General features: G+C 58.0%; 1 protein-coding gene across 1 annotated transcript in view; it reads right to left on the bottom strand.

Moving 5' to 3' along the window:
* Positions 1 to 381: 381 nt before the first annotated feature.
* AGRN (agrin) overlaps positions 382 to 25,621 on the bottom strand; it is a gene marked incomplete at both ends in the record, with an annotated part of 134,723 nt that continues 109,483 nt past the window's right edge. Inside the window, 23 exons of the mRNA XM_082493355.1 lie at positions 382 to 539; positions 3,070 to 3,173; positions 3,739 to 3,963; positions 5,616 to 5,648; positions 7,657 to 7,680; positions 8,585 to 8,672; positions 9,439 to 9,628; positions 10,019 to 10,135; positions 12,279 to 12,390; positions 12,787 to 12,951; positions 13,540 to 13,636; positions 13,802 to 13,936; positions 14,400 to 14,629; positions 15,214 to 15,429; positions 16,120 to 16,312; positions 17,528 to 17,884; positions 18,518 to 18,637; positions 18,974 to 19,088; positions 21,761 to 21,888; positions 23,350 to 23,484; positions 23,640 to 24,023; positions 24,900 to 25,005; positions 25,414 to 25,538. Of these exons, the coding sequence (XP_082349481.1) occupies positions 382 to 539; positions 3,070 to 3,173; positions 3,739 to 3,963; positions 5,616 to 5,648; positions 7,657 to 7,680; positions 8,585 to 8,672; positions 9,439 to 9,628; positions 10,019 to 10,135; positions 12,279 to 12,390; positions 12,787 to 12,951; positions 13,540 to 13,636; positions 13,802 to 13,936; positions 14,400 to 14,629; positions 15,214 to 15,429; positions 16,120 to 16,312; positions 17,528 to 17,884; positions 18,518 to 18,637; positions 18,974 to 19,088; positions 21,761 to 21,888; positions 23,350 to 23,484; positions 23,640 to 24,023; positions 24,900 to 25,005; positions 25,414 to 25,538 (3,557 nt within the window). The remainder of the gene's footprint in view (positions 540 to 3,069; positions 3,174 to 3,738; positions 3,964 to 5,615; positions 5,649 to 7,656; positions 7,681 to 8,584; positions 8,673 to 9,438; positions 9,629 to 10,018; positions 10,136 to 12,278; positions 12,391 to 12,786; positions 12,952 to 13,539; positions 13,637 to 13,801; positions 13,937 to 14,399; positions 14,630 to 15,213; positions 15,430 to 16,119; positions 16,313 to 17,527; positions 17,885 to 18,517; positions 18,638 to 18,973; positions 19,089 to 21,760; positions 21,889 to 23,349; positions 23,485 to 23,639; positions 24,024 to 24,899; positions 25,006 to 25,413; positions 25,539 to 25,621) is intronic.

Below are 25,621 nucleotides of genomic sequence, written 5' to 3'. Positions count from 1 at the left end.
CTCGCCAGCGCCGGCATCCTTTTCCCCCCCCGCAGGCGTGAACGACAAACCCGAGAACACAAGTAAGGAGGGGGGGGGGGGAAACCCGAAAAAGAAGCTTCAAGTATGAATAAGATTTACAAATGCAGATGCGATGGGGAAGTTCTTCTGTCACTTCTTGGAGACTTGGTTCAAGGTTTGTTCTTTGTCGCTGCTGTTTGATTAGAGTCTGACTGACCTGGATAGACTGCAACGGAACGAATAACCCAAAAGAAAAGGTGTTTCCTCCCCTCCCTTTCCCCCCTCCCCCCAAAATATAAAAAGCAATAAGTTTACAAAAATAGAAAATAATTACAGCAATAGGCAGGAGGGAGGGAAGGAGAAGGAAGGGTCCCTGGGGGTCTATTTGGCTGAGCAGTGTAATATCGTGGGGTTGTTTAAAGCGTCCTCCACCAGGTGCAGTTCTTGGCGGTCGACAATCACGTCCCTTATGCAGCCGATGAAGCCGGTGCTGTAGGCCTTGGGCAGCTTGTGAGCCACGCTCAGCTTCTCCATCCCCCCTGCAAGAGACAGCGCAGAAGGTCGGGTGGGAGGACAAAGGACACGCTGCTGTGCGGGCCAACCCCTGGCAGCGTCGCACACTCACACACGTCAATGTCCACCGCAACAGCGGGGAAGAACCTCTCTCCTGGCCAGGACTTATTTAAGTCAGAGAAATACCACTTCCAACCAATACATACACTGAAGGCACTTAAAACAGTAATTTGCATTCTAAAACAGTCCAACTTCACAGCATCCCAGAGTGGTGGGGGTTGGAAGGGGCCTCTGGAGCTCCCCCAGTGTCACCCCCCGCCAGAGCAGGGGCACCTCCAGCAGTGGCACAGGACACGTCCAGGCGGGTTTGGAATGGCTCCGGAGTGGGAGACTCCCCCCCCTCTCTGGGCAGCTGTGCCAGTGCTCTGCCGCCTGCACAGGAGAGAAGTTCCTCCTCAGGTTGAGATGGAACTGCCTATGGTCAAGTTTGTGCCCGTTCCCTCTTGTCCTGTCACTGGGCACCACTGAACAAAGCCTGTTCCCATCCCCCCTGGCACCCTCCCTTTGGGGATTGATAAGCATTGATGAGATCCCCCCTCAGTCTTCTCTTCTCCAGACTGGAAAGCCCCAACTCCCTCAGCCTTTCCTCATCAGAAAGACGCTCCAGTGCCCTCATCATCTTTGGAGCCCTCTGCTGGACCCTCTCCACCAGTTCCCTGTCCTCCTTGACCCGGGGAGCCCAGAACTGGACACAGTGCTCCAGATGTGGCCTCCCCGGGGCAGAGCAGAGGGGGAGGATGACCTCCCTCCACCTGCTGGCCACACTCCTCTTGATGCCCCCCCGGATGCCATTGGCCTTCTTGGCCACCAGGGCACATTGCTGGCTCGTGGGCACCCTGAGCCCAGTCCTCATCAACTTAAAATACTTCATTTCCTTGGAGGATGGTCCCAAATTCAAACTGAATTTTATTTCAGTTACTGAAACGTCAACTGTGGCTCATTCTAGGCCCTGAAATTATGAAAGGTTGATCTCAAACAAAACCTTCGGAAGAGGCAGCGGGGAAGCCAAGCAAAATTTCTCATGGAAAAATTCTGCTTTCCTGAGAACTTCTAGGTTGATTTCAGAATGAGAAATGGTGTCTGGGACACCGTCTTTTCAGAAGTAAGGCTGCATTTTTGAACGTGAACTCTTTGTAAGTCAGGTTAGACGTGACACTACAGGCTTAGACGGGGAAGATAAGAACAGATGCTTCTGAAAAGCGTGAAGAGAACCTAATGCACCGTTTCTTCGTTAGAGATGATCAAAATCCCCAGACGAACATTTCTGGCCATTGATTTCCATGGCCCCTGCGCCCCCCTGCAATCCTCAACGCAAGGGCTGCTACAGCACCTGCCTGAGGAGAAGCCTGGTTGTATCTAAACACAATTACCCTACACTTGTGGGTGGACTTTTTGCCGATTCGAGCTGTCAGAGGACAAACCTAGCCTCTGTCTGGGCTGACAGATCTGCCACGGGCGACGCGAGATAGATGCAATGGGCCAAACTCTGTTCGCAGGATCAAAATACTTCTGTCAACACAGATGGAACTGACTCTGCTGCAGACACGGACATGTTCTGGCATGTCAGCTTATTCTGTTATGCAAATAAGGCAACATTTAAAATCTGGGTATTTACGTATTTCCAGAGAGAAGTACCCTTCTCTCAGTTCAGCCATTTCCCCTCTGGTACCAGAGTTACCCAAGCAAGGCTTTGGGAGGCTCGTGAACTAATGGAGACTCCTGCACACGAGGGAATTTGGCAGCTGGGAGCACTCCCAGTTTGAAGATGGAGAGGGTGCTCCATGCCATCGGCAGGAGGGGACCCAGAGCCACAGGTCAGCTAGCAGCTCTCTTCAAGGGACATGGTGACATGGAAAGCACTGGCATTTGGTAAAGCCATCCAGAGGGACCGGGACAGGCTGGAGAGGCGGGGCCGTGCAAAGTTCAACAAGGCCAAGTGGAAGGTCCTGCATGTGGGTCGGGGCAATCCCCAGCACAAATCCAGGCTGGGCAGAGAATGGATTGAGAGCAGCTCTGAGGAGAACTTGGGGGTGTTGGTTGATGAGAAGTTCAACATGAACCAGCAATGTGCACTCGTAGTAGTAGGATGGGGGGAAATGGCTTCAAACTGGAAGAGGGTGGATTTAGATGAGATATTGGGAAGAAATTTTTTACTGCGAGGGTGGTGAGCCCCTGGCGCAGGGTGCCCCGAGAAGCTGTGGCTGCCCCATCCCTGGAGGTGTTCAAGGCCGGGTTGGACAGGGCTGGGAGCAACCTGGGCTGGGGGGAGGTGGCCCTGCCCAGGGCAGGGGGTGGCACTGGGTGGTCTTCAAGGTCCCTTCCAACCCAAACCACTCTGTGATTCTATGATGACTTTTTATGTCAAACTTGTGAAAGCCACCTGGGAGGCAAAGGTGTCCCAGTGAAACAAGTGAGAGAGCATCAATGCCCCAGCTCCAGCTCTGCACTTCTCAGCGAGGGGCACAGAGGTGGTTCACCCTTTCCACACCAACTTACCCAACCACAGGGCCCCATCTGTATCCAGCTGTGTTGCACCAAGCGGGGAAGAGCCGGTAATGGGGGCTTCGTTGCCAACTTGAAGGGAGCCTTCTCTCTGTACCCTGCTCCCGGAGGGAGGGAAGAAGAAACAGAAGGTGATTAACAACCTTAGAGGAAAAACCCAGAGCTGTCCCCTGCTTTGCGCTAAACCCAGACCCTGAGCACCATCAGCCCTTCTCCACCTGGAGAGGAACGGGGAGCAGAGGGCATCCCGCCACCCTGCCAGCGGCCATGGGTTCCTCCCGCACCCTCCAGACCCATCAGCAGCAATCCCCGGCATGCCGGGCGCGTGATCCGCTCACCACTCCCACCGCCAATAAAAATAAAAGGGACGGCCCGGGCTCAACACGAACAGAATGTCAAACCCTCAGCCAGCTAAAATAAAAGGCACGAACCTTTCGTACCTCCTCGAGCCTGCCCCTTTGACATTTCCAGGCGTGTCACAACACGCAGCCCCTCCAACGCGGCACTGCCCACATGCCTCTCCTCTATTATTATCACCCAAGAAGAGGAGGGACCCTTGGGGATCACAGGGCATGGAGCCATGGCCATGACTCAGGCTCCCAACTTCACAGCTTGCCCATCCCCGAGCAATCCGCCACGGCCCCGTTCTCCCCTCCTTCGCACCTGTATGCTTTGATATGAATCCACTGGTTGGTGTTGACTGGGACCGTGGATCGTAGGATGACGGGCTTGGAGCCGAGGTCGTAGGTCATTTGCACGAAGCCATCCACTATGGCGAGGGCAATGTAGTCTGATCGCTCCAGCCCTTTCCCGCTCCACAGGATCAGCCCCTGAGTGGCCTCTGTTTTGATGCTTAGTTCAAAGTGGTTCGATTGCAAGGCCTTCTCGCTGCACGGGGAGAGGACAGAGCAGAGTTAAAAACATGGCTACAAAAGCAAGAAGCAGCCCGTCAGCTCCTCGGAGCAGCCTTCTCCATTCCCAGCCAACTAGCTCACCTGCTGAGGATAACCTTCAACTGACCTTTGGCATCAGCCTACGCATGGGGTCTCGGTCCCTACCTGCTGCTCTTGAGGGGTCGCAGCCCTTGTAATAGCCCAGGCCTGCCCAGAAGGTCCAGTGCATGGTGGGGGAGCAGACTGGAAGCTCTGAACAAGACCATGGGATCAAAATGGCCCTCTGGAGGTCTCTAACCCAGCTCCCGCTCAAGAGCAGGACCGGTGCCAGCGCTAGACGAGGGCAGCTGTGGCTCTGCCCAGCTGAGCTTGGGAACACCAAGAATGGAGCTTCTCCATCTTCCTGCTGACCTGAGCAGGGACTGCACGGTTCTCCTGGGGGTGAAGTGTTTTCCCCAACATCCAGCTTGAACCTCCAAAGACACAGCCTGGGGCTACTGCCCCTTGCTTGTGCCCTCCATGGAGCGCAAGGTTAAGACACATCAGTGCCTGCAAGCTGTGACACAGCTCTTGGGTCTTCCTGCCCATACGCAGGCGCTGAAGGAAGAGGTCTGGTGAACAGTACCGGGCTGGCCCCGATCTGGCCAGCAGAAGGGTTTTCCCCACAGAGCTGCCTTTGATTTTGGGAGAGGTCAGAACAAAGAGGGCTCTGTCAGCCAGATCGGGAGGGCTGCAGGCAGCAGCTAAACTGGGGTGGACACCATCTCACCATCTTGCTGGCAGGCGCCCGAGGTGCAAGCAGGGCTGGGGTGCCTGGGGACCACCGCTCCCCACGCCATCACCACACAGCTGTCAGCCTCGGGGACGTTTGCTCTACACCGCTGCCTCTGCTTGACCAAAGCCCAACGGGAACCTGAGGCTGGGGACCGTGAGGCGAAGAGCACCCTGCAAGTTTGATGGGGATGGAGACTGTCCACAGAGGCAGAAAGCCTTCTTTCTCCTAGACGGGGTGTCTTTTCCCAAGGGAGGAATGAAGGAAGGACAGGATTTCCACCACATCGCCGTCCCCGTCTTTGCTCAGTCCCTTTTGGAACAGGCAAAAGGCTCTCGGCAACAGGTGAGAGTGCCGTATGGAGTCCACTCTTCGGGGATGCTCTGAGACACACTGCCGACACGTGCACACATAGACCGGACAACATGGGCAACACAGACAGCTTTTTATTCCCAAGGGACACTGCCTCCAAAGGGCTGGATGAGGGCTCCGCATGACGCCCGCTGTACTGTCAGGGTAACTCAGCCTCTCTCCTCGCTTGTCGCCATGTGCTGTCCAGGTCCCCAGGAGCCGGGGCCAGAGCTGGAGCTCCACAGGAGCTGCTGGAGGCACAGGGCTTCTTCCTTTGCCTTTACTCTCATCATCTGTCTAGTGGGAGGTGTCCCTGCCCAGGGCAGGGGGGTTGGAACGAGATGATCTTTAAGGTCCCTTCCAACCTAAACCATTCTGTGATTCTACGACCTGCAGAGCTGTATCCCTTATAAATAAAAAGCCGAGGGTATGGACACACAGGACACGCACAGAGACAGAGACATGCTGAGGCAGCAAGAGCAGAGCACGAAGACACAAGAGCTGAAAGCCTGGCACGGACTCACCTGGGTTCCGCGGGATAGTCCGGCGCTTCGGGACTTAGATGCGGGAAGAAAGGGGAGCGTGCGATAAGCGCAGGACAGCGGAGGAGACCCTTCCCTCCCACCCCGCTCACGGACAGGGGACAGCCCTGCTCAACAGCGACGGCTCTTCACCCTACGCGATGCCCGAGCTGGGAAAACCGCCCGGCACGAGGCAGGAAAGCCTCAACCACTGTCCTTGGGGTTGAGGTTCCTCGAGCCAGCGAGGCAAGTTTGCAAGTTGTGGCTTAGCCAGCTTGGGCATAATAACACCAAAGAGCGAAGACAGCCCTGTCCCAGCGGTACAGGGGCTCTGCAACGCTTTCCCGGGTCAGGACTCTCAGCATTCCCGCTGATCGCCCATCACTGCCCCACTGGGATGTGTATCCCAGGACAGGACAGAGGGCGGCACTGCTGGGAGAAGGGAGCTTTCGGTCCACGGCCCTGCAGGGGGACCCTTTCCCTGCAGGCAGATCTCAGGCTGGTTCTTTGGGATGCGGGCAGAACGGGCTCCCATCTAGGCAGACAGCTGAATCCACGCGTAAGGGCTCTGAGTCAGCCTCGGGGCACTCGGGGCAGCGGGGCGTGCATGGAGAAGGGGAAACCCAGGACTACAGCTGTCCCGCCGGCGCTGCCTGCCAGCGTTGGGGGCTACGGGGCCGGCGTTACAACCAGCTCTAACTAGATGTGTATATAAAAATGTACATTCAAAAAAAACCCCAAAAAAACCAACCCCAAACGTACGGGCATGTCATGGCCGGCAGAGCCCAGAGGAGCAACTGGAGTGTCCGTCCTGCCCACGGCACAACCCGGAGGCAGAAGAAATGACTTTTTATGGGTCCTTCAGCCCCGGCGGGGCTAGTGAGCGCCGCTGCCAAATGCCAGCAGAGGGATGTGGGGAGAAGCGCTAAGCTCCCTCGCAGGATGGGGCCCGCACAGCCAAAATAGGCTGGCTCAGGCGGGGAGGGGGCTGGGAACGGTGACCTCCCCTTTTGCCGAGCACGGGGAGAGGCAGGACGCAAAGGCAGCAGCTTTCTGCTCGTCTGCGGGGACGCGGCTCATGCCCGCGCAGAGGGACAGCTAGACACCCCGCCACATGGCAGAGTTGTCCTGCAGGCCACCACGTGCCCCTCATTGCTGTAGGGCACCGTCTAGCTTAGGAGGATGCTTGGCTCCTAGAAAGCCCCTTCCAAAACACCGCAGCAACCCAGAGCACCTCCCGAACTTGTTGTGAACATGCAGTTGACGGGCTCTGTGGCTGCCCGGGGCGTTGACATGCACGCATGCACGCAACTCAGCCTCCCGAGCCCCTCCCTGACGCCAGCTTGCCGAAAATGAGGTGAAATGGGGATGTGACAGGCAGGTATCGCTCCAGCTCTCCCCGACACCGTGGGGAATACAGCTGCACGAACCAGGGCTTCTTTTCCACTCGCAAGACAGACAGACAGCAGACCAAAAGCTGTCAAGCCCACTCTAAGGAAGAAGCCCTTCTCCCCATCCGCCTGCCCAGGCCCTTCTTCTGCCCCCTCTGGCCCCACTGCATGTTGTGAGGGGTTGCCCAGACCACGCACCCCTGCCTGGGGAACATTCTCCTAGCACCCAGCCTGGCTATGGCGGCAACACCGCATTCGTGCTGGAAGAAAAAATCAGGGCAGGATTAGCACCCCCTTATTTCCACCGCCAATGCCTTTGCCGCTGATGGAAGAGGTAAGTCACGGGAACTTTCTTCCTCTATGCTCGTCAACTTAAACGAACAAGGCCAAGCAGCAGCGCGCTGCTGGGACAATGTCTGACTGCAGCATCGCTCCCGCTGCGTCTTGAGCTCCGGTCGGTACCTGTGTCCTCCTCACCCTAAAACGGGAACGCCTGCCCGCAGAAAAGCCCTGGGAGAGCACCCATGTTCCTCCTCCCGCACCTGCCCTGCGGGCCCCTGCGGGTGGGCTGGCGGTCAGGGTGGCAATGGGAGACGTGGTGGAGGGCAGATGGCTGCAGGGAGGAGCTGGGCAGCGGGGAGGACTGTACTTACGCGGGGATCTCATTGGTGAGGTGGCTTGAAAACAAAGAGACAAGGACGTTGAGAAGAGACGGACAGACAGAGAGACTGACAAACAACAGCGCAACACAGACGCCCTCCCCAGGCAGGGTGTTCGGGCAGCGGGGAATCTGAGGGTGTAAGAGGCAGAAGGACAAAGCCTTTTCCAAGACCCTGTCCCAGTGGAGCTGGGAATTCGCCGAGGGAGGGTACCGAGCCAGGCTGCAGCGCACCGAGAATCTCCTGTAGGAGAAATACCCAGGGCAGAGGCTGAAGAGGACCTCAGGCAGCAGCTGTGTACCAGGTCTGCTTATCTTGAGAGAGAAGCCCCAGGGACCAGTACAGCCGCAGAGACCACAGGGTCCGAACGTGCACCCCTAGCCCATGGGGTCAGGGTTGAGCAGCCGCTGAAGACCAACCAGGCCCCGCAGCAGCGCCGGGACCTGCCCTGCTGGCAGAACCGACCCTTGCTGTACAACCCAGCCAGGGAGACGACGGAGATGGCAGAGCTACCTCTTCCCTCAGGCCGGCTCACCCGGCCCACAGCCCATTCCGTAGCACGCGGGCAAAGAAAGGCACCGACCAGGAGCAGGGCACGGGCCGCATTAGCCACCTTCGTGGGGTGCCCTCAGCCAGCTTCATCCCACTCCCAAAGCAGACTGTGCTATCCCAGAAGGTGGCCCACACGCTGCAGAAGGAGAGCATCCAGACCCGAGGTTGGCCGGGCACTGCCGTTGTGGGGAAAGCCCTCTGCCAACGAGGCAGCCTTAGAGGTAAGGGCTGGAAGCAAGCGCTCACGGCCCCAGTTTGGCTTGTCCCTCTTTGAGCGCTGCACTTGGACATCTCCAACCCCAGCTCTTCCTCCTGCCAACAGCCCTAACTCCTTGGTTCGACCTCGGTTCAGCTCAGCAGCCAAAGTTACCTCTTTGTCACGGCATTGTGGTACTCCATATACGTCCTACCATCAAAAGCAATGGCCTCTGCATCTCCGGCAGCCTTCTCAATGATCACTGGAGGTGGGAAAAAGAAGAGCTGTCAGGCAACGTAGCACGGCCTCTGCGTCCTCGGAGCCTAGGCAAATCCCCCGTTACGCTGAGCATTCATAACAGGACGAAGGCAAGCGCAAACCTGCTATCCCTTGGAGCGTGTCAGCGCCACGGCACTCTAAGCAAGCCCCCGGGAAGGTTTCGCTGTGGCTTTAGAGCCCGTGAGTTTGGCCCATCTCCCTGTTTTGCAGCCAACTGTCACGAAATCTGCAGCCTTGTTGGCTTCCTGGGGAGGAACCCGGACTTGGTGACGGCCCAAGTGCCCATCTCAGGAGGCAGCGGGAAAGAACCCCGGCTCTGGAGACAGCTAGGCATTGCTCAGGCTCTCCAGGCGAACCTGCTACGGCACCAAACCGCCTTTCCCTGCCCCAGGCTGCTTCGAGCGAGCACAGCAATACAGGACAGGGTGAGAGTGCCCTGACAGGAGGGGGTGGCAGGGCTGGGTGATCTACCGGCGGGCAGCATTGCCGCATGCAGTGTAACGCCTGCGTTTCTGAGCAACGGCACAGCCCCGGCTTCGCAGCGGCACCACGGGGCCAGCCTGCAAATGCCACAGCCTTTTTTTCCCCCCCCTGGATCCCTGCCAGCAGCCACAACAAGGACAAGACCTCGGGCTTAGCCCAAGCAGTGCGCTGTCCTGTTGCCACCAACCAGTCAGCGAAGCAGTTTCATTGCCGCGTCCGGGCTAGCGGGTGAGGGCGCGTGTCCAGCCCTACCCTGGCGGTCTCACCTTTCTCACAGTGAGCCCCGGAGAAGCCCCGCTGGCAGGCACACTCGTAGCTCTCTAGCCGGGGGCTGCAAGTGCCTCCGTTCTGGCAAGGATTGGGTTTCCGGGTACAGGGATGGCCTCGGAAGGGGGAGATCTCAATGGCGCTGCGGATGTTCTGCTCCTTCAGCACAGGCACCCCCTTGATGGAGATCTGGCAAGAGGAAGCAGAAGAGTCATAGAATCAGAATCATAGGATCGCTGAGGTTGGAAGGGACCTTTAAGATCATCAAGTCCAACCATTAACCCACCCTGACAAAACCACTTCTAAACCATGTCCCGCCTTCACCGCTTTCACCGCCCCACCTCTCTGCGGGGCTGGTGGGGGGGACAGAGGCCAGCACCCTTGGGGGAAGGGGGAGAGGGGAACCCAGCCCCATATGTTCCAGTGATGCACCCCTGTCTCCCCTTCTGCCACCCACTGCTGCCACTTTTCAACTGGGTGAAACTCCCAGGCTTGTCCTCGCTCTCCTCCAGTGATGCCAGTGGAGATGGCGCATATCCCAGCCGGACACCTGCCCCAGGCTGCCCGGTACGGCCTTACCCTCTGCACAGCTCCATCAAAGCTGGTGGAGATGGCGGCTGCTCGAGCTAACTTGCTGAAATCAGGGGCTCCCCCCACATAAAACGGCTCCTTCAGGTTCAGGAAGGTGTGAGGTACCTGGGGAGGAGAGGGGAGAAGAGGAGGTGGAGGTGATGAGCTGGAGAAGATGTCAGGCTATCCCTGAGCCGCAAGCCGGGCACTTGGTCCAGCTCCGTGGGGCCTAAAGGAGGCTGGGAGGAGGGCAGCACTGCAGGCGGAGCAGGCGCCCTCCCACCCCCAGAAGCTGGGCTGGTGGCAAGGAAAGCAAGACCCGCCTGTCCCCAGCGCTCCCCCGCTCCCTGCCTTTCCCCCTCAAGGTACGGGCTGCGTGCTGGGGCAGCGCTGGGCACCACCGACCATCCCCGCGGAGGCTGGAGCAGGAGAACCCCTTGGAAAGCACACCAGGGGCAGGCAAGGCAGGAGGTGGGCTTGGCATCCCGTTTGGGACGGGGTTCCCACCTTCTCCTCTGTTCCCCGTGCTGCTCCTGCCGGCCACCCTGCCCCAGCCCGGCCACCCCACACACCCTGCAGATACTGCTTCAGCCTCACGTTTAAACCCAAACTCATACCAGAAGGATTCAGTTCAGGTTCATCTGGCTGCTACAGGTCCCCCTACAGCAGATGGCTAGAGGAGGTTCTCCTGCCTCTCACGTGGCTGTGAGTTTGGAGGAGAAAGACCCCCCAACTGCACAGCACAGCAAGTCCCAGGTGAGCCATCAGCCACAGGGTGCAGCGGGCACACAGCAGGAGCGATGTCCCCTCCTGCGCAGCCGGGACGGACCCAGAGGCACAGCAGCGAGGCAAAGATGCGGTTATATGAATCACTAACTAATGCTGTGTGGAGTTAACACGAGAAACATGATCGGATTAATTGAAATGCTTCCGAAACAAAACGTAACAACTGGCTGGAAATTAATGACGGAAGAGGAAACACGTGTCTCTAATCTACAGAGATCCTAAAGCTGCTGGGTCAGATGGGAAGGGGAGTGGGTGAAACACTGAGATCTGAATGGAAAACAAAAAACCAAAAAAAAAACCAAAAAAAAAGAACAACGTGCCAATGGCAGATGAGATGGAGGTGCTGTGGGTCATACTTATCTTTACCTTACGGGATTTCTGGGATCCAGACAGCAGGGGAGGGAAAAATACAAATGAAAATCAACGGAAGAGAGAGAGAAAGAGAGAGAAAAGGGAGATCAGTGGGTAACATCATAACATGCAGGGCTGCAAGAGCACCGCTGCAAGCAGTGCCCGGGGTAGCCGGGGAAGGGGAAGGGGAGCTGCAGGAGGGGCCGCTGCCAACCGGGGGAAACCTCTGCTTGGAGAGAAGCTTGGAAAGACGAGAGCGCGGAGAGGAAGAAATCCCTTCTTTTGCAGGAACGCTGCATAACCTTGATGTGGCACTATGCGGAGCTTAAGGATGAGTTCAGCAGCAGTTTGGGGCTTTTCCTGCATCATCAGCTTCCCTGCTGGGAAGGCGGATGGAAGGCAGGACGGTGGCCGTGCCACAAAACCCCGGGGAACCGCTGTTTGTGCGGAGACAGAAGCGCAGGGGGGACAGGACACGGGGGAAGTCAGAGAGGTAAGCTGCCAGCTTGGAAAGAGAGGACAGAAGGCACTAATGGATTCAGCAGCAACAGCAAAATGGGGCTTTTACTACTCCGTGACCGCCTCCCGGCCGAGCTCACAGCGCAGCCGGCACTGGGGAAGGCTCTCGAGCGCGGCATCGAGGGTCGGGGGAAACCCCCATGAGCCCAACAGAGAGGCAGCCGCTTCCCTGGGCTGCGAGGGTGCCTTGCGTACCTGCCCCAGTACAGGGACGCTCGAGGACCTGCAAAAAACGGGATGGGGGGGGGGGGGGAGGGGGGCTCAATCAAACATCCCTGAAACCAAGCCTCCAAGAATCAGGGCACGCGTGTGGCTGGCAAAGGGGCTGCAGCTCCGCGTGGTGGGGGATGAGGAGGGAAGAAGAGCTGGAAGAGGTCTGCATTGCTGACCTACAGCACCAGGGCCGGCCTGCGGAGCAGCTGAGAGGGACAGGTATGTTCTGCCCTGCAGCATCCTTCCCCCCACCCCAGGTCTTGCCCACTCCTCCCCCATCCTTAAAGCCATACACCACAGGGATTAAAAGCCCACGCGCCTGGGAACTTCTCAGCTCATTTCACACGTGAGAGGAGCAGGGCTGGAAGCCCAGAGAGCTCTCCCTGGCCCATCAACCTACCGGTGACTCTCCCATCACCCTCTCGCCGTTGTTGATCCTCATTACCCCTTTGCGCCCATTCCTCTCCAACAAGACAGTTATCCAGGTGTTGAGCGGAACTGGCTCTTTGCTCCTGGTGGTGAGAAAGGAGGAGAAGACATGTAGGTGAGAGCTCTGCTGTCACCACCTGCAAGCACAGTGCTGGAAACCTCCCCTGACCAGCTTGGGCTGCCCAGGCCACCGCAGTTTGACCAGCTTGGGCTGCCCCAGCTCACAGCCAGGCAGACAGCCCGGCATTAGCCTGGGGAAGAGGCACAAGCTGGAGGCCCTTCCCCACCCAGGGACAGGCGACCAAGAGCCATTACTGGAAACAGCCGAGGCCAGTAGGAAGCCTGCTCATCCCCACTTCCTCGTGGGGAGGGGAGCTCAAAGCCAGTGCTGGGCACTGAAAGCCACCGCTGTCCCTTCTCTTGCCTCTGTTGCCACCACCACCCTAACAAGCAGGTCCCCAACGCGCAGCCCACCCTACCTGAGCACGGCCGCCCCTTTGCCCAGGTCGTATCTGTACTCCAGGTAGCCGTCGTGTAAGGCCAGAGAGACAAAGTCCCCTTTGCCATCTGTCTTCTGCCCGTTGTAGAAGATCATGCCACTGGGGTTCTTGGCCAGGAACACAACTTCCATGGACATTTTGTCCCTGAGGAGAGAAGGATCATGGATACCTTCCAATCCAGCTGCCCATGTGCTCTCTTCCTCCACCCCCATGTGCTGAGCCCTTGGAAGACCTCCGCCTGCCTGGGACTACTGGTATAAAATCATAGAATGCTTTAGATTGGAAGGGACCTTAAAGATCATCCAGTGCCACCCCCCAACCCTGGGCAGGGACACCTCCCCCCAGCCCTGGTTGCTCCAAGCCCTGTCCAGCCTGGCCTTGACCACCTCCAGAGATGAGGCATAGAGATGGGTATGGCAGAGATGCCGCCCCTGTCAGGCACCCTTGCCAGGTAGGAGATACATCTGCCATGGTCAGGATGACGCTCTGTGGTACCTATTTACCCAACCCATTGCAACGCCAAGCCCCCGGGGAGCGTTGCCGGCTCAGTCTGGCTGCGGGTATTCTGGCGATGCCAGTCCCTCTGGACACAACCTCCAAAACCCATCGAAAGGGAAGACCTCTAGGGAGAGCCAGCGTGTGACAGGCGAGGATCAGAGCCCGAGCTCCCTCCCCAAATCAGCCACCCAGGGGATGCTCTCCCCTGCCCCTCTCCCGTTCCCGGGCACTTACTGCAGGTCAGGAACGAAGGTCTGCAGCCCATTCAGCTCCAGGTAGGAGAAGCCATTGAACTCCGGGAGGAAGGGCATGGTGTGGTCCTGCTCTGTCACTGGGCACAAACGAGGGAATGGTGAGGAAGAGGAGGCAGAGCAGCTTCAGCCAGCGCCCCAGAGCCACAGCAGGCGAGGCCTCCTGGCCACCCAGGCTGGGGAAATCAGCGCCTTCAGTTCCACCCCCTTCCCCAGACCCGCTCCTCTGCCGGCTCCCGTCCCACCTAGCTCGCAGAAGTCTCCTTCCCGGCCCATGGGACAGGCGCACAAGGCACCTCCCTCTGGCAGCACCAGGCAGGTGGCAGAGACGTGGCAGGGCGTAGGGTCACAGGGATTCCTCTCGTCGGCACACGTTGGACCTGCAGCAGAAGAGGCAGCCTGTCACATCAGTATCTCAAACCGACAGCCATCAGGCACAATTGGCCAGAGACAAACGTCTCTGATGTCTCCTGATGGCCCTGCCAGCCTTCTCCTGTCTCAGGTTGGGTTCCCACGACCAAGAAGCCCCCTGTGGTGCACCCTTGCCAGACTACGCTTTGCGCTGCCCCTAAAACGCAAGGGGAATATTTTTTTTTGTGCGTGAAAACAGATCCCGGCCCTTGTCTCATGCGCGTATGAATAGGTCTACATCCTAAATTTACGGTCTTCACTGGATGGGGCTTCATCCTACACTTCTCCCTCTAACCCACTGCCAGCACTCCACACCACATCCCTCCCGCACCGTTGTTCACAGCGTGAGCCCCAGAGGCTCTGGGATCCCTCAGGGCCACCAGCAGGACCAGGACCCCCAGCAACGCGCTGCCTGCAGCCCCCTCCCCGTACCGGTGTAGGTGTAGAGACACTCGCAGTGGAACATCTCTGCCTCCTTGACATGGCAGATGCCACCATGGTGGCAGGGGTTGGGGTGACAGGGGTCGTTGCCGCACTCGCCCACCCCGCTGCCATACAGCACATCACTGCCTTTCTCCCGCAGGTCGTACATCTGGTTGTTCACGTCCAGGAGGCGGATGCAGCCCTTCAGGCCGGATGTAGCCGCAGTACGTTCTGCCACCCTGAGGGGACAAGAAGACAAAGTGGCCAATGGGTTTTGTCCCTGAAGACAAAAAGACAAGAGTCCCTCCAAGCATCTGGGTCAGGCTGTGCTCCCCAGGAGGGTGTTAAGAAGTCCAGAGAAGCCCCGCTCCATAATCTCTCACACACACACACACACACACACACACACACACTGGTTTGGGTTGGAAGGGACCTTGAAGATCATCTTGTCCCACCCCCCTGCCCTGGGCAGGGCCACCTCCCCCCAGCCCAGGTTGCTCCCAGCCCCGTCCAACCCGGCCTTGACCACCTCCAGGGATGGGGCAGCCACAGCTTCTCGGGGCACCCTGCGCCAGGGGCTCACCGCTCGCACAGTCAAGAATTTCTTCCTAATATCTCATCTAAATCTCCCCTCTTCCAGTTTGAAGCCATTCCCCCTCGTCCTATCACTCCATGCCCTTGGAAAAAGTCCCTGACTTTGACCTCCGATGACCCTCCAGCCTGGAGCCTGCTTGCAGGCAGAGGGCTGTGGCCACCACGGATGCTCTGCCCGCAGCGGCAGACGCTGCGACACCCAGCACAGCGGTCCAGCGCCCTCACTCACGCAGCCATTTGGTCCTCCGGGGCTCCCCCGATGAAGAGGTCTGTGTCGAGGTTGAGCCCGTCGGTGCCCGTCGGGCTCTCCCCGCTGACGTGGGGCTCCCCGTCGACAGACAGCATGCCGCTGCGGCGGTTGCGGTTCACCACTAACTGGTGCCACTTGCCGGGTTCAACGCGGACTTTGCTGGTGATGATGCCCGTGCCGGAGCCGGTGTTAAACCTGGAGCAGAAGAAGGGGAGGTTGTTGTGCCACCCTGCAGAAAGGTGACAACTCTGCCATGGCACAGGGGCTGCTGCGGCCCAGGGAGAAGCTGGGAGCCACTCGGGAGCCAACCTCCCTCCCCACCTCTGGACCAGGCGGTACTCAGAGCATACAGCCATTCCCCCCCCTCCCAAGCTGAGCATCGGGACCAACTGCCTAAGAACTTGTTCGGACTTTGCAGTCTCCAGAGGTCTGCCCTCCACCTCACCTCAACCCAAATCTGCGCCTTTGGCTTTTGGAACTGGAAAAATCATTTCAGGCTCAGATTTCTGGGGCCTTTCTCCCTTTCTTTTATCCCCTGCATTTCTTTTTCCAGTACAGAAACAGTGCCAGAAAAAGACCTCTCACTTGCTCACAAAAACCCCCAAAACTCAACCTCCCGCTCCTTTTAGCTTTTCAAAATTCAAACTGAAATAAGTGAATTAACTTTATTGCAAAGTGCCACAGGGAATGAGTCCTTTTAGTATTCCTGTTACTTTGGAAAAAAAATGGTCCCCCTCTTCTTGTTCATTTGATGCTACTCTTTCTTAGCCTGCAAGCTCGAGCCCAGCATCCTCCCAGCATCCTCCCGGTGTTCTGCTAGAACCATTCTGGCGAGAGGAGCTGCTCTGCTTCCTCCACACCACCCAGGGCTGACTGGGTACCCACCTCAGCTCCACGAAGCCGCCAACCAGCGCCAGGGAAATGAAGTCCTTGCCTCGGTTCTGCCCGTTGTAGAGCAGCAGCCCGCTGAGCTCCACAGTCCTGAACTCCATGGCGATGCGCACGGTGTGGTATGCCTTCATCATCTTGAAGGCCAGGTAGGACTTGCCACCAAAGCTGGGGATGAAGTACCTGATAGCTGCAAGAGCCAGGGAGGGTGGAGAAAGGAAGAGGGGATGAAGCAGAGGAAGGAAAAGGAGGACAGAGAGCAGACAAAGGCCTGACACGAGCCTGTGAACACTTTCCTGCCTGTACGAGCAAAGACAGCTCTTGAACTGGTAGGAAGAAGCTCACTCTCTCCTCTGGGCCATGCTCCTGTGCAATTATGCCCCGTCACCGCCTCCCAGATGCTCGTACTGTTAGAAACCGACTCCTCTCCTGATGGCATGCCCCCCAACGATTGCTCCCAGGCTTTAGACACCTGTGGTATTGCTCCCCCCAGAAGTTCGCTTCAGTGGTGTCCCAATCGGCTCCTCCCAGCTAAGGACCAGCGCCGTGGGTCCTTTCTGTGCCCAGCTATCACATCCCCTGTGCCCTCAGCTGAGCTCCGCTGCACACGCGGTTCCTCATAACTCAGCTTCCCTGCTCCTTCGATAATTTTTATCTGTCCTCCCAGAATCCCACAGGAGGGATTTACATCCATCACCCCAGGCTTTTACGTATTGCAGCTGAGCTTTTCCAAAGGATCCAGAAGGCCAAACCCTACCAAAAATAACAGGGCTGGACACCCACAACCAGTAGCAGCTTCGAGCGCTCCAGCTGATAGCTTTAGGGACAAAGCTTTTCAGGAATAAGCACTCACAACCACCCGGAGCCCCCCCCCGGCGTGACACCGAATCGCCAGCGGGAATCACAGCAGGTAACAGCGGCTCTGGTTAAGCGCGCTGCCCGTCCGCAGCTCTTTGCTAAGCGGCTCTGAGCGCCGGGGAACACCGCCTGGATTATCAGCACACGTCTCCTGGTGTCTGAGAGGACGGTCAGTACCTGTCCCTCTGTCAGACTCAACCTAGCAGTCACTAGCTGCCGGAGCTACGAGCGACAATGCCACGAGCAGAGATAAAAAAAAGCAGCAGCTCACAGTCCCCGTGCTTCGGGGAGCCAGGAAGAAATTGCTCCTAGCGCCGCCTTCCCCTCACAGCCTTGCCGTGCTTGCCTCTTACAATACACAGTGCACGTACAACCTGTTCTTAACAGAGTTAAGAAAGGCGGTTAAATTGGCCCCTGCAGTGCCTCCTGCCCGGTGCTGGGGCAGTGCCCGCGCTGCTTATGGGGCTGCATCTGCACGTGTCCCCGCGGGCTCTCCATCGCCACGCGGTCAACGCGGTATGGACAGACGGAGGTGGCAGGCACATACGTTTCTCGCAGACGGCTCCTCCTTTGCCCGCCGGGCAGCTGCAGGTGAACTCCTTCCCGTCATCCTCGCAAGTGCCGCCGTGCAGGCAGGGGTGAGAGTCGCAGGGCCGCGAGGGTTTCTTGGTGGCGGGGGGCTGGCGGGTGGGCTTGCGCCGGGTGGTGGCAGGGAAGGCGGAGGTGGGTCTCTTGGTGCTGGCGGCTCCCGCCGTCTTGGTGCTGTGTCGGCCCGCGGCCTCTGGGTGCAGGACGTGGACGGTGGTGGCAGCGGCGGCCGTGGTGTACCTCCGGGTGGTGGCGGGTGCCATGGTGGTGGCCGTGGTTGTGGTGACAGTGGTGGTGAAGAGCCTGGGGATCCAGTCTGAAACACAGCAGAATGCAGGTAGAGCCTGGCGCTTTGCAGCCCTCTCTGGGGGCAGGGAAAGCCGCTCGGGCTTTTGGGGCGAGATGGCAGCAGAGAGGCTTGGATGGACGGCTCTTCCAGGCTACCGCACGCCCAAAAGCCCAAGAGCCCTCTCCTCTTCTCTCCGCTCTCGGAGCCCCAGGGCTCCCAGCTAGAGCTGCATGCCCAGTGCAGGTGTGGCCATGAGCCTTTGCCTCCCGGAAAATCAGCATTTTGGGTTTATCAGTGTGAGATCCCATGGGCTGGGCTGGCTGTTCCCTTGGGAGTACCGGGAAGGGCTCGCTATCCGGGACTGCGGGCAGTGTCACATCGCCACAGTGCGGCACTGCCGCTTGCCACGGGCTGTGGAAGAAGGGAGCAATTTTACACACACACACACACACACACACACCCCTCCGTTATGGCCTTCCTGAGTTGAGAACAAGTCCGGGCACATGGACTAACCTCCGAGCCCTGGCTCAGGAGGGCACTGTCTGGGGAACATTGGTTATGGCTACAGATGAAAGACGCCAGCAAGACCAGAAGAGCCAGCCTGCCCGTTGGAAACATAAACCAAGAGAGGAGGACTGACCCCAGGCAGAAAGGACTCACCGAAGTCCATGAATTTGACGTGTTCCTGCTGAGGCTTCTTCACCAGGATGGTCTTCTTCTTGGAAGCTTTGATCTGCTTCAGCAGGGCCCCTTGCACATCAGCTGCCGTGTAGGAAGTGGCTGATCGTAGCCAGGAGGAGAAAGGCGAAAGGCAAGAGTGAAGATGCAGGCCCACCTAGCAGGTTCCCTCTCATCACCTCCCCCCGATGCGTTCGAATCATCCCCTTCCCCAGGAAAACGCTTCCAGCCTTCCAGGCACCAGCTTAGGGTGCACCTCCTCCCAGCTCTTCTCACAGCATCTGTCGATTTTGCTGGACACGAGACATAGCCCCGGCAAATTTTAATATGTTTTTTTCACCCTCCTTGCCGCACGCATGTTTCTCAGGCCAGGAGTGCCTGCTCCCTCCTTGGGCAGATGGTGATGCCACAGTGGATCAGCACCGGGAAGGCTCTTACCTGGGTCAAAGTGGGACTCCACAATGACACGGACAGCGCTGCTCTGCCCCAGGTCTCGGACACGGATGCTTTTGAAATCCTTCTTAACGTCAGAATTGCGGAAAAGCTCATCCAGCTAGTGGGTTTGAAGTGAAGGAGAAAAAATAAACAAATTGATTAATGGGGAGATCCCAGCACATTGGTCCTTTCAGGAAAAGATCCCGAGCCTCAGCGAGTCTCCTTGGTTTCAACCCACGGGGGTTTGCATCCAACCCACTGAGACATGCAGAGAACAGGGCTCCATTGTGTAGGGTGATAATTTCAGATGGTCCCTATTCTTTATGGCCAGGCCCCAGAAATAGCGTGGGGAGAGCGAGCTGTCCCCATCGTGAAGAAGAGCAGAACAGAGCCGCACCAGAGACACCTTGCAGTTCATACAGGGATTTTCTATCGTGTGGCATCTAAGTCTTACTGATCTCTTCTAAAGCTGTGTAAACCTGCTTAGGCACTTTGGAAAATCCCATAAGGCACCATTCTGCATCTTTAAGTACCTGACTGCTTTTTAAAACCTGACAGTCCAAGGCTTACAGCAAATCAGGGCTTTAACACCCCCGCTGGCTATCTGTCCAGCCTCCCGGGGGACCGGCAGTCATCACAGCGAGAGGCCACCGCTTCCTTCCCTCGGCTTCAAGGCAAAGAGAGAAGAAAGTAATTAACTGACTAACGGTCCCATGGTATAGTCTCCCCCTATAAATCCACCCATAGTGATCTCAGAGGGGTACAGGACCACATCACCCCCGTGGGCATTTTCGCAGGTAGGTTGCAGAGGGACAGCAGGTCTGTGCAGCGCAGGGCGGTGGCAGGAACTCTCAGCCCAGCCACAGACGGACCCCGAGACAGAGGGCTTGTGCCATGCCTTCGCTCCCACCAGCCCGGGAAAGCAGAACCCAGCGAAATTCCCTGCCTTCTCGGGGGGTGGGAACGGATGCGGCAGTGAATGAAGCTTTTGTGGGCACGTTTGCATCCCCAGATAGAAGCCAGTGTTGTATAGGGAAATATTGCTATTGTGCTACAGAACCGCATGAACCATATGGTCCATACGCCAGGCACACATCTGCTGATCCGACTGTAGGGAGGGCCTGCCAACTTCTAAGTGCAGCTCGGAAGCAGCTCTGACTGTGTTAATTTCCTTGCGAAGATGCTTTGTATTTGCTGTGCCACACCGCGGGCTGCGCTATGAAATTGCTACCTCACCCAGCGCTTCCATGGCGTACCCGTAACGTACACACTGCCACGCCAAGTCCACCCGCTCCGAGAGCTGGCAAGGCGGGAGGGGGGTCTCCTCAAAGGTGGGAGACTGGATTTACACAAGCGGCTTCTCAAACCGTGTAGCCGAACTGGAGGGGCAAAGGGGTTTTGGACATGTTTTTGTCTAAGGGCTTTTCATGGACAGAAGGACAATTTGGGAAATCCAGGGCGTTGAGGCAGAACCTCTCATCTAAACAGCCCCATCACCGAGATCAGGCTAAAAAAGGATAATTCTCGACCCAACACATAACAAAGGACGGAACCCACTGGCACAGCACGTGGTAGAGGCTAATAACGCACGTAGATTAAAAACAGATCAGACAAATTCACAGAGGGTACCTCCGAGACAGAACTGGTGCGTCGTCTCCTTACACTTAAGGGCATTAGCCCTGACGACAAGCCGTGTTCACTCCCAACTTCTGTGGGTTAAGCCCATTTAAAAAAAAAAAAAAAAAAAAAAGCCGAAAAACCCCAATATGGAGCAATGCCCCTCCAAAGCACTCAACACATTTTACAGATAGGTCTCCGTGCTCTCAAATTTGACAGCAGTGACAAGGCACGGCCTCCCCAGAGGCCATCGGGAATGAGAAGGCAAAGCAGGAGGAAACCCGGAGCGGTTCCCATGGTCGGGACAGCAGAGCGTCGGCAGTCTCCGAGGGCGGTGTTGGCTCAGGGTACCGTAACACGCACCCGGGGAGCAGCGCCTGGAAAGCAGACAGCGCTCGGTCCCTGCTTCAGGGGGGTGGTGGAACGAAGCGCAGCAGGCGGGCAACCTTCCCGCAGAGCGCTGGCGCTTTTAGAGGCCAAGCGGAGGCAAGCGGGCGAGCGTGGCACGGGCTGGATCCCCGTGGGAACCCAGCCGCTTGAACCGACGAGCCTGCTTATTAACAGTAGCTGGGAGAGCGCCGGCTCGCTTGAGAAGGGGAGGACTGTGTTTCTGGAAGCGAACATTTGGGGTTTAGTCGTCTGTCCGCCACAGTGGGCAGGGTCCTCTCTTGTTTTGCCGAGGCCAGAAAAGCCCCAGCCAGACCCTAAACCCTAAGGGCTACAAAGATGACGAGGGGACTGCAGCATCTTTCTTACGAGGAAAGGCTGAGGGAGGGAGTTGGGGCTTTTTAGGCTGGAGAAGAGAAGACCGAGGGGGGATCTCATCAATACTTATAAATCCTTCAAGGGCGGGTGCCGGGGGATGGGACCAGTCTTTTTTCAGTGGTGCCCAGTGACAGGACAAGAGGGAACGGGTACAAACATGACCATAGGCAGTTCCATCTCAACCTGAGGAGGGACTTCTCTCCTGTGCGGGCGGCAGAGCACTGGCAGAGGCTGCCCAGAGATGGGGGAGTCTCCCCCTCTGGAGCCATCCCAAACCCGCCTGGACGTGTCCTGTGCCACTGCTGGAGGTGCCCCTGCTCTGGCAGGGGGTGGCACTGGGGGAGCTCCAGAGGGTCCTCCCAACCCTCACCAGTCTGGGATGCTGTAAACCAAGTGCAAAGGACTCACCGCACTCTCAATGCTCCTGGCCGTCTCCCCAAAGAGCTCTGACTTGGGGTCAGCCATCTCAGGTGTGTAGAACAGCTCCTGGCCTTCCACCTCCTCCAAGATGAGGACTCCTTGGAAGACTTTGGTAGCTATGGGAGGGAGGGTAAACAAGACAAACGCCTTTAGTTGGCTTGCAGGCAAGGGACAGGCGTGTGGCTGAGAGCCGCGAGGAGCGTTCGAGTCCCTGGGGGGGAAAGGGTGATGGCGGTGTGTGGGTAGTGCCAGCGTTGGGGTTAGTCTGGATGGGTCTGGGAGAGCGCCATGGAGGATTAGTATCAGAGGGTGCTGGAGCAGATGGCAAAGACCAGGCTGGAGATGGCAGCTTTTACCATACGGTTTCCTCTGAGCTCCGGCCCGGAGAGCAGCCCCCCTGCACCGGCTGAGTAACAAGAGAAAGACGTTAGCCAGAGCAGCACACAGTCAATACGGCAGGAACAGACACGCGCGGGCACACAGGGGACAGAGGAGGGCCAAAAGGGGACTCTGGGCAAGGAGAAGACCCGTGCTGGGAGAGGGAAGCAGAGACCCTGCCAGCTACCGGGCTGTGGCCAGCCTCGCAAAGCCAGACCAAAACTGCAACAGGAACCCGAGGCGCGGTTCCCTTCCAGCAGAGCTGTGGGAAGTCAGAGAAAGATCCCCGCTGTGGGTAACCGCATGGGACAATCCCAGCAGCTGTCCCTTCCTTGAGTTAAAAGGGGAACATGATGTCCAGAGGAGAAGGGGACACGCTGCTGGAAACCCCAAGGAACAAGGACAGTTAAGAAAGACCTCAGTGAGCAGTGAGGAAACATTTGGATGCCCCAAAGCAACAATTTTAGGGTAATGAGCATATATGTACGGGGCAACCAATACTCTGACCGATCGAAGGTCACTCTGCGTTTCCTCAACACGGGCAGCGTGAGAGGGAGTGTAAGTAGGCAAGAGAGATCCCCCCTAGGTCACGAGAGCAACGCGCACCCCCGGGAACCACTGTGCGAGTCAGGAAGCTCAGACTCCCCAAGAAGCCCAGGAGGGACACCGGGGCTACAGCTGCTCTCCCGGCCTGCCCTGGCACCAAACCGGTCCTGGTCCAGCCATCGACACAGATAAAATGGCAATCCAAGCAATTCCCTCATCCCCCCTACTGCCAGTCACGAGCTCTGCAGAAGCCTGGGCAAAACACCGGTCAGAGTTTTAAGGCTGTAGCAGTGAAGGAAGAAAGTGGTCACCTTAGTGAAGAAAAGGACAGAGTTCCCCGGCTCCCCATGTCCGCAGCAGCACCCACCCAAGCACCAGGGCTGGCTGCTGGGGTCTGGGGGAGGTGGGCACAATGTCTGCCAGCCACCATGGCTCAGCACGTCCCCATGAACGTCCCCTCAGGGACACGCCAGTCCCCAGGACTGGACCCAAGAACGACGCTCACTGCCGGCCGGGCAAGCAGAGCACCACGCCGCTCGCCCCGCCGGGCAGCTTTCAGCGGCACCTCTCCCTCTCCTGCACCCTCCAAGAGCTCAGCCTGACTCCCGACCGCCGAAAGGGAACCCAGAGCCCAGCCCCGAGGACAAACTCACCCGGACAGTTGCTGCCTTCCGCGTCAGCGGCCGCGGTCTTGCCATCAGAGCAGCATCCCAGCGGGGTGTTGTAACACGTCGCCCTCTCGATGGCTGGGGTGGAAGTTACCTGGTTTTCCTCCACCTCCTCTTCCCCTGCAGGGCATTAAGAGGAGCATTCACCAGCAGGAGGTAAGACCTCACCTCTGTGCCAGAGAATCAGGCTGAGAAACAGCTTCATTTCATCGCGAGAGACGGGGTTATGGGTTATCCCACAACCGACCTGCCAAGCCTAAGAAGCGCACACTCACCGGCAGAGCCTGCCCCACTAGATTCCTGGTCTCCACTGATGCCCATCTCTTGGTCTCCACTGCCTTCTGCGCTGCCTGATTCAACGTAGGGAGGCTGAGTGGTGGCCAGGACCACTGGTGCAGTGGAGAGAGGGCGGACGGTGGTCTTATACACTCCATGGGTCATCCAGGGTGTAGTGACTGGTCTGGCAGTCGTGATGCGCCTTGTTGTAGGGTGGCCTCTTTCAGTAGGCCTGGCTTCCAACAGCAGGGAGCTGGTAGCCAGCCCGGTGGGTTCTGGAGCCTGGGTGGTGAGCTGCAGTGGCGGAGGAAGGATTAACTTGTCCAAGGGCAGTGTGGGCAGCGGTGTGGGTGGTGAGGTGTGGCTTGTGTGAGTGATGGACTCTGAAAGGAGAAGCAAGACAGGGTAGGTAAAGAGGGGCAGGTCTGGGAAAAGCTGGCCGTGACACTGGGAAGCGGGTCACAAACATGGCTTGTCCTCGTTGCCCTTGCCACCAGGAAGGCCAATGGCATCCTGGGGGGCATCAAGAAGAGTGTGGCCAGCAGGTCGAGGGAGGTCATTCTCCCCCTCTACTCTACACTGGTGAAGCCACAACTGGAATACTGTGTCCAGTTCTGGGCTCCCCAGGTCAAGAGGGACAGGGAACTGCTGGAGAGGGTCCAGCGAAGGGCAACTAAGATGACTGAGGTAATGGAGCACCTCCCTTACGAGGAAAGGCTGAGAGCACTGGGACTCTGTAGCCTGGAGAAGAGAAGGCTGAGGGGAGACCTTATTAATGCTTACAACTATCTAAAGGGTGGGCTGAAGGAGGATGGAGCCAGGCTCTTTTCAATGGTTCCCAGTGACAGGACGAGGGGAATGGGCACAAGCTGGAATATAGGCAGTTCCGTTCAAATACACGGAAAAACTTCTTTATGGTTCGGGTGGCGGAGCACTGGCACAGGCTGCCCAGGGAGGTGGTGGAGTCCCCTTCTCCGGAGATTTTCAAGCCCCGCCTGGATGCAGTCCTGAGTAATGTGCTCCGGGCAATCCTGCTTTAGCAGGGGAGTGGGACCAGATGATCTCTAGAGGTCCCTTCCAACTCTGAAAATTCCGTGATTCCGTGAAACCCTCAGGCGCCTGCCCTGGGCAGTGCATCTGCTGTGCCATGCAGGGTCATGACACGGTTGAGGAACCGCTGAGAGAGTCAGCCAGACCCAGGTCCAGCGTTAGGCCAGAGAGCTGGCGCTGCCCCAGCACCGGGAGCAGCAGACACTCACCGTGGCACTGCCCCACATGCTTCACTGTGATGACTTGTCCTTGCCGGCAGGCGATGGTCTTCAGCTGGCACTGGTCCCCGTAAGTGACTCCATCAGAGCCACACACCTGGGAGGCAGAGGGGAAATGGGAGCTGCACCTCTGTCCTCCCCCAAGCCGCCGGCAAAACAAACCAGTCTCTAAATGCTGGAAACAGAGGCTTTGCAGGGGTCCCTCTGAGGCAAAGCGGTGACGGTTTGAGGGACTCCAAGGGTGGGCTGTGGAAGCCCGGGAGAGCAGCTCAAAGGTGCCAGACGGGGCACAGAGCACCCAGTTGCCCTGGGAGACATCTACGACTTGCGTGTCACCTTTCCCCACACACCGAAGACAGCGAGCAAACTTGCCAGTCTGCTTCTTGTTGTTGGGGGGCGAGAGACATCAGACTCCTGCGCTGCCTGCGCCAGCCCGGCGCAGCTGAGCTAGCCACGCGTCCCCACGCACACCGCTCAGCCCCCACGGCTGCCTCTCCCCGCAAACCTTGGTCATGTTGGCCTCCGAGCAGAGCGGGGATGGGCACTCGCAGTGGGCAAAGCCGTTGACTTCCACGCACGAGGCCCCAAACTCGCAGCTCATTTCCTCGCAGGATTTCGGGGCTGATGGGTCTGGGGTAGGGAGAGAAGGGGGGGAAGAGATGACCAACAGAGCACATACCAATCATACAGCAACAGGCTATGCCGAATCAAAA

The sequence above is a fragment of the Vanellus vanellus genome, assembly GCF_965231255.1.
Source record: "Vanellus vanellus genome assembly, chromosome: 20".
In the NCBI taxonomy this organism is placed as follows: Eukaryota; Metazoa; Chordata; class Aves; order Charadriiformes; family Charadriidae; genus Vanellus; species Vanellus vanellus.
The sequence above is the reverse complement of the archived record's forward strand: the minus strand, read 5'-3'. Positions and strand labels throughout refer to the sequence as shown.